Here is a 17,956-nt window from a genome sequence, read left to right as displayed (position 1 = left end):
AACTTCCTTACAAAGGGCTGCCTTCAGATGTCTTCTAAAGGCTGTATAGTTACTTATCTCCTTGGATCAGGGGTCGCAAAACTCCATAACCTCCAACATTTCTCTGATGAAAACAAGGACGTCCTGAGGAAAAACGGGACATTCTGGGATCAAATCAGGATTGTCCCTGGAAAACAGGGACAGTTGGAGGGTCTGTACTTTTCATTGGATTTGTTTCCAGCCTGTTTCTCGCAGTGGCCAACCACATGCCTTCAGGAAGCCAGAAAAGCAGGACGTAAGGAAAATAGCCTTCTCCTGCTGTCCCCCCCAATAAAGTTTCTCAATAGCATACAGCCTAAGAATCTTTATAGTCATCATAACTAGTAGCCATTGACAAACTGATCCCCTGCAATGTTAAATCGCACCAGCAAAGCCTTTCCAAGGAACCCGCCGAATCTTTTTCACAGGACAAAGCAGGAACAGTGATTTAGGAAATAGGAGATTGCCCCAGATAAGCAAGGACCGTTGAAGCATCTGCACCCTCGCAGATCCTTGGAGCCAACGTGTTTCTTTTCAGTTGTTTCTCATCTTTCATTTCCTCACCATTAGCAGTTGTGCCAAGGCTGCCATATGCTGAGCTATATGCCTATTAATTTTTGGAGATGGCATTTAGACGCTTGGCAAAGAACACGGGCACAATTTCACAGAACGGCTTCTCTGCCACTTCCTTTAGACATCATGGATTAAACCATGGGTAAGCAAACCAGGATGCGGGTGGTGCTGTGGGTTAAACCACAGAGCCTAGGACTTGCTGATCAGAAGGTCGGCGGTTCGAATCCCCGCAACAGGGTGAGCTCCCGTTGCTCGATCCCTGCTCCTGCCAACCTAGCAGTTCGAAAGCACGTCAAAGTGCAAGTAGATAAATAGTAGGCTACATAAATCAGTCGAGAAATTAAATGGCTTGCTGAACTGAGCAGGTGTCCTAAGAATTCTGCATGCAAACCTGACTGAAGAATAAAGGAGAGGGGGCGCATATCATGAGGGTTTTCAAATATTTAAAAGGATTTAAAAAAAAAATACTTGCAGAATCAGAGGTGGGTGTTGAACAATGTCCCAACCCCAGGGAGCTCTGGCATCTGAAGGTATAGGGACACATAGTGCTTTTTTCTGGGGGGGGGGACGGAGGGGTATGCATACCCCTAAACATTTTGTGAATCTAACGGGAGAAGAAAGTACATGATTTAAATTTTTTAGTTTCTTCTCCACCATGGTGAATTGTCAGTTCCACTGCTGCCCCCAATGGCAGCTTCATTTCCTGTCATGGTGCTTCCTGAGTCTCAGGCGGAAGCGAGCGTTTAATGTGTGAAGTAGGAGTTGGAATATAGCATGGTGATTGGTCAGTTCTGTTGTTACCACTTCCGATGGTGGCTTCATTTCCTTTCCCGGTGATTGTCTCAAGTCAAAATGAGAGTCCACCTAAACATTTTTTAGGGGGGAAAAGCACTGGGGACACCCATCTCCAGCATGCTAGCCTCGAGGCCCAGAAGAACCAGGAAACTTGAAAGTGGGGACCCCCTAGGAAGCAATAATCTTCCCCCTAGGAAGCAATAACCAGTTGCAGCTGGGTTTGAGGAAACATGTGAATTTAAAAAAGCACAGTCAACTCAGATTTAAGGCACATGTTCTTCTTCCAATGAATCCTGGGAACTGAGTGTTGAAGTCCTTTCTTTTCTCTCTCCTGAATCTTCCAACAACCAGCATCATTGGCAACCCATGAGTTCTAGTGAGAGAGAAACTGTTTTCCATCCACTCTCTCCATGTGCCATGCACAACATCTATGTCACCAAAGAGCAGAGATCCATCTATCGTTCCGCATCCTGCGTCCCACAGTGCAGGGTTGGCTCAAGACATTTTGTTGCCAGGGATGAAGAACAAGATGGCGGCCACATGCCATTTTGTATCACTCACAGAAGCCAGCTGGGCCAGCAGTTGAGTCTTGCTTCTACTTTGGTGGTGGAGCAATGCTGTCCGCTGCATTTGAGGAAAACTGTCTAGCTTAACAAGGTGCACAGCTGTATCGTCCCAACACCTTGACATCACTTCCAGCGTCTGTCACCTGCAGAGGCCACTTTGCCTCAAGATAGGGCTGGCATTGCCACTGTGGTCAGTCACATATTTCTGGGAAGCTTCTCAACAGGGTATGAAGGCAGTAGATCTCCAGAAACTGTTACTCACTGCAGTATCCTCTGAACCTCTTGCCTGTTCCTCCTTAGGTTTGATCCTTAGCACTGAGACCTTATCTTCTTCTTGTTATTGTTGTTTAGTTGTTTAGTTGTGTCCGACTCTTCGTGACCCCATGGACCAGAGCACGCCAGGCACTCCTGTCTTCCACTGCCTCCTGCAGTTTAGTCAAACTCATGCTAGTAGCTTTGAGAACACTATCCAACCATCTCGCCCTCTGTCGTCCCCTTCTCCTTGTGCCCTCCATCTTTCCCAACATCAGGGTCTTTTCCAGGGAGTTTTCCCTTCTCATGAGGTGGTCAAAGTCTTGGAGCCTCAGCTTCACGATCTGTTCTTCCAGTGAGCACTCAGGGCTGATTTCCTTCAGAATGGATAGGTTTGATCTTCTTGCAGTCCATGGGACTCTCAAGAGTCTCCTCCAGCACCATAATTCAAAAGCATCAATTCGTCGGCGATCTTATCTTATACCCTACCAAAAGTGTCACCACCAGAAAAGGACCAGGAGGCATCAAGAGAGGCTCACCATGTTGTGCCTGTAGACCAGGCAGATCTGCACTTGAGAATGTAGGTCTTTTTAATTAACTACAAAGCAACAGTACCCGCTTCTCCCTCACAGACAGGAGTCAGAAATAGCATCAGGGACCCGAGCTGAATACATTGAGGGTGTTAGCGAGACTGAACTGCTGTCACCAGGCAGTGAGATGCATTTGGAGCAAGAGCTGTCGAATTAGTATTTGAGAACAGCACAAGAGCTCCCTTTTATCCAGCTCCAACTCTGCATGCTGAGCTATTAAAAATATATCTCTTGCACGTCACAGCCGAGAGAACCAGACACATAGCTAAACCCACTGCGATGCTTTAAGAGACGCGTCTCGTGTTCTTCATAATCCAGCAGAATCCATTTTAAAGATTTCATATATATATTTCATATCGCAGAAACTGAAGGCATCCGATAAGGAGATTAATGGGCGACATGGTTTCTACTGGAAGTTTAAACAAAGCCATTTTGCTCGCCGAAATGGAGCAAAAAATGGGCCTTTCAGAGAATTAGGCCAGTTTTAACATTCTCTGCTCTCTCTTGGCAAATGCTTTCCTTTTTCTTCCCCCTCAAAGCTTCAGCAACTACCCATGCAGCCCAAGCCTTAGCAGAATTACTCATGAGTAGACACAGAGGAAACCATCAGTTTTGGTTGTCTGCATTTCTGATTTTCCCAGTACAAAAACTCTCTTCTCCACATTTCTGCAGTGATTTGCATTTTTAAAAAATATACTCAGGAATATCCATCATTAATGCAAATTTCTCCTAATAAACATGTTTATATATTGTTATGACTATAATACACATTTTTGCAAGCAATTTTCCATATCATTCATGTTTGCGCTATATTCCATAATATGTGCATTTTACACACATCTCTCTCAAGTATAATGCTATCTCTGTACATACTCTTTGGTTGAAGAACTACACTGCAAAATTCAGTGAAATGCTGTACAAATTTCAAAGGACCAATCTCTTGACATATTACAGTGATACCTCCGGTTGCAAACGGGATCCGTTCCGGAGCTCTGGTCGCATCCCGAGGAATTCGAAACTGGAGATGCCGCTTCTGCGCATGGTGCAGTTTAGTGCTTCTGCGCATGCGCACGGCACATAGTTTGCCACATACCTATCCCGAAGGATACATAACCAGAGGTGAAAGTAAGTAGAGGTACCACTGTATTAGGCGGTCAGCTTTGTCCTACATACTGACCATGTGATTCCTTATGTTCCAGCTCAATCACTGAGATCTTCTGATGGGATCCTTTGGGTAGTCCCCAGTGCCCCTGTAGTTTGGTCGGTCATCACTAAGGACTGAGCCTGTAATGTGTCAGGTCCTGCCCTGTGGAAACTTCTGACCAGTAAAAGAAGGCAAGTGTCGTACCCATTTTCTTTTAGATGTCTTTTAAAAACTGCATTGTTCAGACAGATTAATGTAATTGTAGTATTATGTCTCATATCACTCTGCTGTCCTTCTTTATTGAAGTGTGGTTTACAACTATGCTCCAAGGGACAAAATCTCTAGTAAGAGCCCGACAGCCATGCCCTGCAGCAGTCGTAATCCCCAAATATCCTTGAAAGGATCGTTCTAGGCGGTTCTGATTTTCTAATTGTAAAGACAGTCCGGGTCACACTCAAGACCACCCCCACCTCCAGCGCTTGCCTTCAGAGGGTTATCTACTGCTAATTTGTCCTCCTCATCTTCATTAATCAAACCTTGCAGCTCCAACACAGGAGCTATTTTTAGAAAGTGAAGTCATCATGGGATTACAATATCCTTTCACATAGAAATCGTGCAAGTTTCCTTGAGTAAAAGAGCGCTTTTTAAAAACGACATGCCATCTTTTTGCATTACCCTTTCAAGGGCAAGTTGAGGAGGCTTGAGTCACCTCCCAGACTGGCGGCAATAAATCTGGTGGGAGACCAGCGACCATTGAAAAAACACAATCAATCATTCCTCATTGACCTTTATTCATGCTCGCTAGAGAAGACACATCACAGAGAGATATGTCGTTATTTGAATTGTGTTTAGATTTATAGGATGCTTTATTTGTTTACATTTATTTTTATCGCTCTTCTGCAAGATGCAGAGCCCCAATGCTGATGTAATTTATTTTAATGTAAAAGTCTTCCCTTTGTGGGATATGACAGAACCAATGCTCCGTCTTGTTCTGTTTACGTACTGGAGACTGACCACTTGTAGCATCTTAGGTTTTCATGTCGGGGTTTAACCAAGGCGATGTGAACCCTCAAAGCAATAGCCCTCACACATTATTGTGGCAACCTGGGAGATGATTCGTTGTAATTTCATCCCTTAGTGCCATGGTAACATTTGGAAACTGGAACTACATAGCTTGACCCAAGTGCATGGTTCCTTCCACTCGATAATGACCCAGCCAGGAGGGAGGGCAACTGCATTCTGGGAAGGAAAAGTACAATTGGCCCAGGACACATATTTCCTGTTTCCACATGCTACTATGAGGCCTTGAGAAAAAGGTATGGAGAAGCAGCTTCTGCAGTAATGTATGAAATGGACTGATTGATGTGTGTTCCAGAGCAGTAGCAACCTCTGTATTTCTTGGGGCCATAGAGATGAGCCCCAGGCTATTGTCAAAACAAAAAAAAATCCTTCCAGTAGCACCTTAAAGACCAACTAAGTTAGTTCTTGGTATGAGCTTTCGTGTGCATGCACACTTCTTCAGCTAGGTATCTGATGGGTATCTGAAGAAGTGTGCATGCACACGAAAGCTCATACCAAGAACTAACTTAGTTGGTCTTTAAGGTGCTACTGGAAGGAATTTTTTTTGTTTTGACTATGGCAGACCAACACGGCTACCCAGGCTATTGTGTTTTTCCATGGGAAAGGGAAGGTGCCCTCTGGGAAGAATAACATCAAATGTCTCCTGTGACTCAGCAAAGCGCAAAGACTTTACAGACCCCTAAAAATGCAAAGCTTCATGGATCAGACTGAACCCATTCACTATCTTACACTAAGCCAGACCACCAATCCATCTAGCACAGTTCTGCTGATGCTAGCTGGCAACAGCTCTCCAGGGTTTCAGACAGGAATCCCCCCCCCCAGCCCAACCTGGAGATGGGGATTGAACCAGAGACCTTCTGCACACAATGCACGTGCTCAGGGAAAACTACAGGTCTCTGTTACCCTCCTTCTTCTCACAGTGGCTAAGCTGATGCCTCCAGGAAGTCAACAAGTAGGTACTGAAGGCAATACCTTTCTCCTGTGTTTCTTCCCAGTGGCTTGGGTTCAATGGCATAAACATGGAGATTCCATATGGCCATCATGACTAATACCCACTGATAGACCTACTGACAGTATGGGGCAGAGCATTTTGGCATCACTCTACACCACTCCAGTAGGTCATGCCTACTTCTGAGTTGTTCCCACCTGCAATGAACATGCAGTTCAAGCTCCCTTGAGCCAGCAGGGTCTCAGCAAGTACCTGACCTTGCTCTTTGAGAATGAAGGGCAAGCAGGCTAGTGTGGTCCCTTCCATGTGTACTGTAAGGCTCCAGGGGGATGTCTGCTCCCAGTTTTCCAGGGTCCTTCCCAATCTAGAACATCTTGTGCCAAATACTCTTCTCTGAAGTAATTAAAAAAAGTTAAAAGTAGACCTGAGCACAGAAGTGAAATCACAGGTCTGGTCCTTGCCTTGCTTTGACAACTAACAGCTGGCCTTCAGCAGGTGTTCTGACAGAAAGCGATGCCAAGGTTACCTTCAGGCAACACCTTAACATTCATTAACCAATAAGGAGCTGATGAGTTCCTCCTGGGAGTGTGGATCCTCATCCCGTACAAACAGCAGGAACCATCCCTCGTAACATCACAGGTGGCTTTAATGAAAATGCAAAACATTTTGAGTAGGAAATTGATTGGACACCAACAAAAAGTTAAAGATGTTTCAAAGGTGATTTACCCTCAAAAGTAGATGACTTCCTAAATCCCAGAAGACTAAGATGATTCAAATAAATGATAGCACTGCAATACTTTATTTATTGTGGCATGAGGAGGCCACTGCACTGGGTGCATGGATTTCCATGTGTTATTACATTTATATCCCACCTTTCTTCTGTGGATGTGTTGCACAAACTGATCACTTGCATCTCTGAGTTGCACAAAACAATAAAAACTGGAGTGTCAGGAAGAAGGATAAGTTAAAATACTTCTCCCAGACATGGAAGAGTGATGTTTGCCCTCTTCAGATGCTGCAGTGCTGACACAGGTATACCACTTCAGAGAGAACCAGGCCAAGTCTTGCAGGAAATTATAACTGCCGCAAAGTGAAAGCTTATTGGCCTATTTGTTCCAATACTTCAGTTCAGATTGATAATGGTAGTATGTCCAAAACCGTGAGTGTACAGAGGACACAAGGCAAAGTGGCAATGCTTTCCCCCTGCCTTTAGGAGACATTGTGAGATCTGCAGAAGTTAATCCAATGCTCCCTATCATCTTAGCCCTATTAGCATGCCTAGCAACCAACAAAGGCAGGGGACTGAGCAGAACCTTAGCCACAGGGTGATATTGAGAAAGGGGTGAGGTTATGGTTTGTATCCAATGCAGTAAGCCTCCCACCAGTGCAAGGATTTCTGCATGTGCAACTAGACTTCCCCCCATTTCCTCTCCACACACACCCTAAACTCTTCTGGGGTTTTCCCCAACCCTCTGGAGCAGATTTTGGGAGGGTGTGGGGTATGTGCAGCAGGGGAAGGAGAGGGGAGAAAGCCCCATTGCATAAGCAACCATTATTGCGCCAACAGGGTGGGGAAGTTCGATGCTGTCCACTACCCCTATTCCCTCCCACCTCCAGGGATGCTGCCATCGTCGCTTGAAGGCCACCAGCAGCAGCAGAAGCTGCCACAACTTTATAGTTCCGCTCATTTCAACTGGGCTAGTAAAGGTAATCTAGAAAGGTAGGGGAAAGTGAAATGGGGGTGGAAATCACAAGTATGGTTGCTAGGCAACCACACAAGTGTTCATTTTGGTATCTAGGTTAGCAGGAAGCATAGAAGATGTTTGTGTGGTTGCTAAGCAGCCATACAGATGATTTCACCCCCCTGGGCTTAATCTTCACTCATCCCATTGATATGAAAACATCAGGCATGTTGCACGATTCCCTGTGAATCTGAAGTGGTGGAGGACAACGGAAGGGAAGGGAAGGGAAGGGAAAGATTATGACCAACCACTTCCTTTTGTCTGTGAGTTGTCTCAGCAATGCTGTCGCTGCCTAGGATTGGGGATGCATGAAGGGGGAAAAAGATGAGGAATGTGTGCTGTGGCCAGGCTGCCCCCCCCCCCGGTGTTTTGCACTGGATTAGGTCACTGGCCTATCTAGTTGCCAACTGCTGCAGCATGGAAAGCGACAATACTTCCTTCACCTCACTTAACAGTTCAGGAATTAGTGCACTTTTGTAGAAGTAAATAACAATCTTCATAGTGATTTTCCAGAGGAACAGCGGAGACACAGTGTAGGATTTGTGGAAGCAGAGATGGGAGGGAGGGCATTGCGGGGGAGAGAAAAAGAGAGAGAGAAGAGAAAGCTGGAGTGACAAAGCTAACTCACCCATCCCAAGCTAACTCATCCATCCCAAGCTAACTCACCCATCCCAACCATTTACAACCCAGCTTTGCAGCCATCTTTCCATACCCATTTCCAGTATTTGGTCAGAATCCCACTAGCTCAAAAAATTATTGACCTGGGTGCTTTGGCTAGGACTCTGATGAGTGCTCGACACCTAGAAACTGTTCACCACTGTCCCCTTGACTCTGAACTTTGGAACAACGATCAAAATTTTCTCTTTCCCTTCTAAACCATTGCAGAAAAAGATACAAAATGGATTTGCTTTGCCTCCTTTCCCCCTCCCCACCTCAGCTGCTTAGAACAAGCCTGGCCTTGAGTCTTGAGGCAATTTCAGTACATGCAAGAGAGAGAGATTTGCTTCAGGCCCCCGAAAACAATTCACACCATCTCCAAGGTTGATGTAAGAATGCTGGCAAAGCACGGTATGTGAAAAAAGGCCTGTGCAATTTGGAACTGATGTGCTGTTTAGTAAAGCAGAACTCCACTCCGACAGGGATTTCAATTACCACCAGAGACAGCTGAAGTAGATGGGTTTATAGAGAAGCACATCCATTTGTTTGTACAACAGAATAAGGGAATCAGCTAAAAGGCAAGGCACTTATCTGTAGACAGGTCTATGGTGTTCTAAAGTCAAAAGAAACTCCATATCAATCTTTCAAATTAAAGGAGGAACATCTGGGTCATCATCAAAGCTCATGTTATTAGCATCTACAGTTTTCTGCCGCTGAAGCCTTATAGGTCCTTGTCCAATCCGATCCTTTTCCTGGACAATGTTTGCTACATCAGGGAATGAATACTTGCTAGGGTCCACTTCCAGCTTCTCTGTACACTCATTTCTGTAATAATAATAATAATAATAATAATAATAATAATAATAATAATAATATGCATTATTTTATCTTAACATAAAATGGACTAGAAGACATTTCGCTTGGAAAAGACTTCTAAGATTTATCCACGTTAGCAGGATTTGGACAATTTTATCCAAGACAGACAGATATTCATCCTGTAGCTTCTTCAAATCTCCAGAGACAACAATTTCACAATCAAGAATGTTAAATCAAGAATGGTTCTAAAACCAGGACAGCTCAAACTGTGTGTGTGTGTTTTCATAGATTTACTCACATATGTAAACTATATACGATGTAATACATAGAAGGTCTACAAATATTGATTTTTATATTTTTCAAACTCATTTTAATCCAGTTACTTACTTTGCACCAAGAATATGCATCAAGGTATAATTTGCCAGCTTCTGAAAAAGCATCTATTTTAAATGCATTATTTTCATTGCAGATGTATCTCACTTGCTTCGATCCAGCAATTTATCCTTCTCAACATCCCAATTACACAAAAATGCTGGAAAGCAGTGATAAAAACCAAACCTTTTGTTGACAACAAACAAAACATTAGTTGCTATTTAAATTGAATGGTATGTTTATATCAGTTCGTGCTTATTTCAGTTGGCTGCTTTTCTATGTCCTTTTGTTAAGTAATGAGATTCAAAACTGTACAGTAAAAAACAGTAGTACCTAAACTCGTCTCCTGCAAAGAGTTCCACCTTCACCCCCGAACAAAATTAAAACAGCATTCAACAGATTAGCATTCACTATTCTCATTTGTCAGGGCCATTGCAGCAAGGAAAGTATGTACATGGAGTGCTTAGTGCATAGAATATGAACTCAAAGTTGCTGCGAAACAGACTAGACATATACGGAAGCATGTCCCAGTCCACTCCAGTACAGTTCCACTGCTTGCTGTGCAACTGGGAAGAATGGAGCTGGTCCACTTAACTGGCCCTTCTGCCACCAGGCCAATCAGGACACGGTTGCTGTTATAACCACACACTACCTACTGCTGGAAGAACAACACTAAAAAAGGGGTGATCGGAAATGCTGCTCACACGAACTACATCACACATTTCAGGATGGTCTCCTTGCATAAGGTAAAAGGTAAAGGCAAAGGACTGCTGGACGGTTACGTCCAGTCAAAGGCGACTATGGGGTTGCGGCCGCTAATCTCGCTTTCAGGCTGAAGGAGCCAGCGTTTGTCCACAGACAGCTTTCTGGGTCATGCTGGCCAGCAGGACTAAACTGCTTCTGGAGCACAGGACACTGTGAGGAGTACCAGAGCGCACGGAAACGCCATTTACCTTCCCACTGCAGCAGTACCCATTCCTCTACAGTGGTAGGGTTACAGACGCTTCAGGTTATAGACGCTTCAGGTTACAGACTCCGCTAACCCAGAAATAGTACCTAAGGTTAGGAACTTTGCTTCAGAATGAGAATAGAAATTGTGTGGCGGCAGCACAGTGGTAGCGGGAGGCCCCATGAGCTAAAGTGGTACCTCAGGTTAAGAACTGTTTCAGGTTAAGAATGGACCTCCAGAACGAATTAAGTTCTTAACCCGAGGTACCACTGTACCTGCACTGGCATGCTTTCAAACTGCTAGGTTGGCAGGAGCTGGGACAGAGTAACGGGAGCTCACCCCGTCATGGGGATTCAAACCGCCAACCTTCTGATCGGCAAGCCCAAGAGGCTCAATGGTTTAGACCACAGCACCACATGCAGCATCCCAAGCCGGGTTAGGGGAGCTGTCCAGCAGTGTCAGCAACAGCAACCAATGAGAAAAGACAAAATGGCAATGCAAAACAGTCAAGAAAATTCATAAATGCACAAATTCAAAGGCCACCAAGACATGTAAATAGTTACATATTGACCAGGTGTCTAAAAAGTTAGTTATACAGATGCCAGGAACATGCAAAGAGAACTTAATTTTACAGTGTTCAAAAAGCAACTATGCATTCTTTTTCCTTGAATGACCCTGATACTTTAATTTTATCTAGCAGTGCTGACTGTTCATCTGAGGCATCACCCCGGCCAAAGAGCCCAGAGTGAAATGCAACAACAAATGAAGTCTTCCACTGCATGCAGTATGTATTTATTCTCAGAGTCACTGCTCAGCGGAGCTTCACAACTGCTTGTTCTCTCTATCTAGAAAGAACAAACAATCATGAAGTTCCAGTGAAGGATTGTGAAAGGTCATTCACTGGCCAAAATGACGAAACAGAAAGGAGAAAGCTAGGTGCTTTTCACACATTGTTATGATTTAAACTACTTTAAAAAGTATTTGCATTTCAAGGGAAACTCCCACTGATTCTCCTAGGCATGCAAATAGGAGCTGTGGAGAAGTTATTTTTGTTGGTACCCCACAGCAAGGACAGAAAAAGCTAAATTCCCCCTCAGTACTCCCTACCCTCTTGCCCAGTCTGGAGGCTACTCAGCAGCTACTTGCAGAATGCATAACAAAAAAAAAACCAAACAAAACAGAAACTTGCAAGTTAATTGCATTCATGTAATTAACATCACGTTTAGTTTCACCCTTAGTGAGAAAGGCGGAAGCTCAATCATCCCCCTCTTTTGCTGAACACACTTTAGCCGTACAGATCTTTCATGCTGTTCAACTTTAATAAAGTGGATTTAATATTACGGTAGGCACACTACAAATGGACATTTCTGAGAGGTAATTAACTGCTGTCTCCCCAGCTCATTTGCAAGAATGTGTTATGATTCTGATTCAGATTATTAGTCGCTTTGAGGCAGGCGCTAAAGACACTTACTCTACAACCACACCTCTGCATCTATCATGTAATTTAATATTCTAGACTAACCATCCAACCCCATACTTCTCCAAGGAAGGCCAAAACAATAGAGAGAAGAAAATTGGTCTTAACCAACTCTGATTCCAATTTTCAGAACCAGAAATTGAAAGACTTGTTTAGCAAAGTTTGGAAAGCAATTGTGTGGGGGTGGGAAGAGAACCACAATGGCTGTTTGGTAATTCCTGACAAATTTATGCCATGTCAGGGCATAACTTTCCCAAACTATCTGAAATCATTATCCAGTTCTATGTGGGTATCACAGTTAAACTAGAGTCCAAGACAAGGATGTCCTTAGCATCTTATCACAATTACTTGGATCAGTGTTTTTCTTAACCAGAGGACAACACAGACAATGTGCTTGGTGAAGCGTTGGCAACTGCACACACCCTGGGCAGTTTTACCAGGAGAGATTGGCTGCATTTGTAGGAGTCGTCAAAAATTCTTCTACAGTGGTACCTCGGGTTACAGATGCTTCAGGTTACAGACTCCGCTAACCTAGAAATAGTACCTCAGGTTAAGAACTTTGCTTCAGGATAAGAACAGAAATTGCACGGTGGCGGCACAGCGGAAGCAGGAGCTAAAGTGGTACCTCAGGTTAAGAACAGTTTCAGGTTAAGGACAGACCTCCAGAACGAATTAAGTTCTTAACCCAAGGTACCACTGTACTCATAAAAAGATGCTAACATTAAGGGATTGACAACTGTTAAGCATTCCATGTAGGGCTATGTAGTCTGTTCAGAAGCTGCAGTTAGTGCTGTCTATGTCTGCCAGAATCTGACGCCATCTGCATGCTGTCTTTGAGCTTGGACAAAGCCTGGCACCTCCCTTGGGAAGTCACAGCATTAAAAGGTGGGACTGGGATAGGAATGCCTAATATCAACACAAATATGAAAGAAAAGTATTTATGAGTAAAAGGTAAAGGTAAAAAAGGTAAAAGACCCCTGGATAGTTAAGTCCAGTCAAAGGCAACTATGGGGTTGGGGCACTCATCTCACTTTCAGGCTAAGGGAGCCAGCATTTGTTCACAGACAGCTTTCCGGGTCATGTGACCAGCATGACTAATCCGCTTCTGGCGCAACAGGACACCGTGACAGAAGCCAGAGCACATGGAAACACTGTTTACCTTTCTGCCGCAGTAGTACCTATTTATCTACTTGCACTGGTGTGCTTTTGAACTGCTAGGTTGGCAGGAGCTGGGAAAGAGCAACGGGAGCTCACCCCATAGTGCAGATTCGAACCGCCAATCTTCCAATCAGCAAGCTAAAGAGGCTCAGTGGTTTAGACCACAGTGCCACCTGCTCCCTTTCATGAGTAAAGGCAGCCCAGCCATATATGAGCCATATCTACAAGCGCCTTGCATGTTCATCTTTCTCTTTGTCATTCCAATACAGATTATTTGAATTTACTTACATACATACGTACATACATATATACATTGTTGTTGTTTAGTCGTTTAGTCGTGTCCGACTATTCGTGACCCCATGGACCAGAGCACGCCAGGCACTCCTGTCTTCCATTGCCTCCCAGTTTAGTCAAACTCATGCTGGTAGCTTCGAGAACACCATCCAACCATCTCATCCTCTGTCGTCCCCTTCTCCTTGTGGCCTCAATCTTTCCCAACCTCAGGGTCTTTTCCAGGGAGTCTTCTCTTCTCATGAGGTGGCCAAAGTATTGGAGCCTCAGCTTCAGGATCTGTCCTACCAGTGACGACTCAGGGCTGATTTCCTTCAGAATGGATACGTTTGATCTTCTTGCAGTCCATGGGACTCTCAAGAGTCTCCTCCAGCACCATAATTCAAAAGCATCAATTTTTCGGCGATCAGCTTTCTTTATGGTCCAGCTCTCACTTCCATACATCACTACTGGGAAAACCATAGCTTTAACTATACAGACCTTTGCTGGCAAGGTGATGTCTCTGCTTTTTAAGATACTCTCTAGGTTTGCCATCGCCTTTCTCCCAAGGAGCAGGTGTCTTTTAATTTCGTGACTGCTGTCACCATCTGCAGTGATCATGGAGCCCAAGAAAGTAATATATACATATATACATACTGTATAGATAAAACCAAATAGACAAGGGGTTTGTCGCCTCCAATAGTTTACCTCCTACTTTTTCTTTTGTAAATGTGAACATGTTCTAAGTTATGAAAAATGCAAGAGCATTTATTATCTGTAATAGCAGCAGCAAAATAAAAGTCACCATCCCAACGTTCTCCTAGCCTGACTCATAATGGAGCTTCTGTCCATCATCTAGAAATGGTGCCAGAAGACCACAGTGAAAAGGGCCACAGTGCTTTATAGCCACTTGAAACGTCGCTCAGGGAAATTGAATTGGGTTATACTTTGTTCAACAGACTTTATGTTTACTTGCAATATACGTACTTATCTCTGCTATTACATTATATATACACAAACACCATCTAATTCTGGAGACGCGAAAAGCACACAAAATCAAAAGCAGCAATGTTCATTGCCGGTCGTAATTCAGACCTCAAGGCTCAGGTCTTTTCCTTCGAAAAGATTACTGGAAGCTTTACAATGCTCAGAAGTTCAAGCCCTTTTACAACATTGGAAGATGATGCTGGGTACTACAAAGTCCCGTGGAAGGAACTTCAATCGTTTCCCATCGCATCCCCCACTGCCCAAGAAAATTCTGGACCTAGTAAAGTACTGCAGTATAACTGTCTGGAATGGGCCTGTTGTGGCATGTCTACTAAGCCAGTGTGGTGTAGTGGTTAAGAGCAGTAGACTTGTAATCTGGTGAACCAGGTTCTCGTCTCTGCTCCTCCACATGCAGCTGCTGGGTGACCTTGGGCTAGTCACACTTCTCTGAAGTCTCTCAGCCCCACTCACCTCACAGAGTGTTTGTTGTGGGGGAGGAAGCGAAAGGAGATTGTTAGCCGCTTTGAGACTCCTTCGGGTAGTGATAAAGCGGGATATCAAATCCAAACTCTTCTTCTTCTCTTCTAACTGCCCCCCACACAAAATGGTCAAGCTAACTGATTTTGTGATTACAAAATCAGGCTACATCACCTGCCGCTGAATTGCAATGACACCTGGGTTTACTACCCACCTCTCAAACCAGCCTGAAGTTTTTGCCTCGTTGCAGACATGAGCAGCCTGCTGGAACATCTAGTTTTTAAACATCAGCACTTCTGAGGTGTTATATATCAAGCACCTGGAAGCTCAGAGCCAAGCTTTTTCTCTTAGCATGGTAGGTATTGGAAAGGGGCAGCATTCAAAGGCCATCACACATCTTTCCAAAGAACAATGGTATCCCCCAGCTGGGAACAACCTGATTTTCCTCTCCTACTTGAAGAAGGCTGGAACTCTCGTTTGGCTTCTGTTCTCATGCCTTTAACAACATTGAAATATATTTTCTTTACCTGCAAACCTCCTGTGGAGAAAAGAGTGTCTTTTCTTGAAAAAGAAGTTCTTCCCTAGCCTCAAGAAATTCAAACATCTTCTTGCAAGTTCTGTCCTTTCCCCAAAGAACCTTGTGGGATATTTAGTGAAAATCCATTGACGAATATGGTGGTACCTCTGGTTAAGAATTTAATTCGTTCTGGAGGTCCGTTCTTAACCTGAAACTGTTCTTAACCTGAGGTACCACTTTAGCTAATAAGGTCTCCCGCTGCCACCGCACGATTTCTGTTCTCATCCTGAAGCAAAGTTCTTAACCAGAGGTACTATTTCTGGGTTAGTGGAGTCTGTAACCTGAATCGTCTGTAACCTGAGGTACCACTGTAATAATGTTCTGAGCAGGGCATCTCCACTCTCTCCGTATTAAAAAGAAAGTGAGGTCCATGATTGTTTCTCCGTTACCATGTGAAAATGAATGTGCTAGGTTCTGTCTTCCTGGCCTGCCTAGAAGATCATGAAAATTTAGACAGATCACCAAAAGAATGTTCTTGGCCACTCTTTAATGTCGTGACTGAATATTAATTGAAAAGGACATTTACCACATAATACTAAATCTGACCTTGGAGAAAACAGAAAGTAATCTATCTGCTGCATTGTGGCAGGGTAGAAACGAGGGTGCTTTGCAATTCTCTGTCCTGCTTCCTGTTTTCTCTTTCCTTAGTGGGGAGGAGATAAAACAGTTACTCCAGTTTGGAGTTCAATCTCCAGTTTGGGGGCATGTTGGGGGACTGAAAGGGCACGGATCCTTCAGATCTAAGCCTTCACCATGTCCTCTCCTGGCATGCCCCCAATGTGTTCCTAGTGCACCCAGTTTTCTGCTCTATGGAGTGCAAGCTACTAGGACACTGGGAAGGGGGAAGCTAACACCAGATCTTCCTCTCTAAGGTTGGAACTCTTTTTCTCCATTCTCAGAGAGGGAGGTCTAATGCTTTGGAGAAGGAGAGGCCTCCTAGAGCTCATAAGTTTGCAAGCACAATGTGTGTTTTTTTCTCTATGCAAGTCCTTCTCCCTTGGGTCTTATTCCCCTTAATTTGTTTATCTGCCTGTAAGCAGATGATAATGATTATGGTTGTGATATCATGGGGAAGAGAGAATCTGTTTCCTGGATATGCAGATAATATATTTCAAAATATATTTCAGCTATGTGAAGCTGCTACCTTATACTGAGTGAGACCATTGGTGCAGCTTTTCCAGTATTCAGCACCTCTGAAGACTTGAGACACAGATAATTTGACTGGAGATGCTGGGACATGAACCCAGAATTGAGCTATGGCTTCCCTCCAACGGATAATTTGAATTGTTCCCCAAATGCAACAGGTTGCCATTGCAGTCCCTGGAGAATTTGTCGGAGCTGAAGTCTATGAAATGCTGGATTTTGTATAAGCCACAGCCTCTCATTAAATCTACACTATTATTTAAATGATATCATTTATGAAATGTTAGTGCTCTGTGGTTCTTGCCATTTATGTAGCAATCTTAATACCTCTAAGTGCTTTACAGTCATTCTCATTCGTCTTTACACCCAGTGAGGTTATTGCTATTAACTGAGAGTAATCATGAGACCATAAAAAGATTACAAGCCGACAGCACAAGCCGACATGCCAGTTCAGGCCCAGAATTTGTGCTCTCTTTCTCTCTCCCCCCCCCCCCATTTGATTTTATAGGAATCTTGCCTGACTTGGTATAGCTATTTGTACATATAGAACAGTAGTTTGACTGGCAGTGTTTACTAGCAGATGAACACAGGACTAGGCTCCCATCTAGGTCTTTGAAAATGTCTTATAGTTGTTACACAAGGAAAATAGATATTTAAGACAAAGGCATATGATATGAGTTTCCAAGAGCCTGTCTGACACTTGCAATCAAGCAGCAGTCTGAAGAACATCCACTGAAGAACATCCATTGAACTGGAAGTGCAAGGACACCTATGACTTTCAAAATCAGGGTCTGATCGGGAAGAACATGCCTTTACAAGTATTATTTAGAGGAAGACATCAATCATGGGAAACAAGGTCTTAGTCACAATTCATGTTGTCTAGGTCACCTTGTTCCCTAAGCTCAGTACATGTCATAAATATGATTAATTAAAGTTTTTAAAAATCTGTCCGTGTTCCTACTGGAGGCTCTCAGGTTACTGGGGGTTCCAAAGACTGGAACTGAGGGAAGTCGGGGGGTGGGGTGGGGGGTATGGCTTTTGTGGGGGGAGGGGGGAGGAAAAATGGGGAGGGAATAAGGATATGTTTTTGGAAAATATGTTTTGTTATAACTTTGAATAAAAAAAAATTATATAAAAAAAGAAGAATTTGAGCTTCAATTCATAACGCTGTAGAAGAGGCCAAGTGACAGTCAATGGAATAAATCTGACTTGCGGCTGTAAGAACTTTCTCGGGTTGGCCACCAAAGCAGACGTTTATAAAGGCATTGGATAAGGCTCCACATAAAACTATATTTCATACAAATCAATATTTATTTTTGTTATTCCATACAACTGTGCATTCCATGAGAAGAAATATCCTCGCA

General features: G+C 43.8%; 1 protein-coding gene across 3 annotated transcripts in view; it reads right to left on the bottom strand.

Moving 5' to 3' along the window:
- Positions 1-8,874: 8,874 nt before the first annotated feature.
- Positions 8,875-17,956, bottom strand: part of DNAAF11 (dynein axonemal assembly factor 11) — a 35,161-nt gene continuing 26,079 nt past the window's right edge. The window contains exon 12 of one of the 3 annotated variants that reach the window (XM_081918880.1): positions 8,875-9,191. In XM_081918880.1, the coding sequence (XP_081775006.1) occupies positions 9,011-9,191 (181 nt within the window). In that variant the 3' untranslated portion in view covers positions 8,875-9,010. Of the gene's footprint in view, positions 9,192-14,489; positions 14,524-15,440; positions 15,881-17,956 lie in introns of those variants that run through there. The other 2 variants (XM_081918882.1, XM_081918881.1) reach the window with 2 other exon arrangements.

Source organism: Podarcis melisellensis (assembly GCF_964234715.1).
Source record: "Podarcis melisellensis genome assembly, chromosome: 7".
NCBI classification, from domain to species: Eukaryota; Metazoa; Chordata; class Lepidosauria; order Squamata; family Lacertidae; genus Podarcis; species Podarcis melisellensis.
This window is presented reverse-complemented; position numbering and strand designations above follow the sequence as displayed.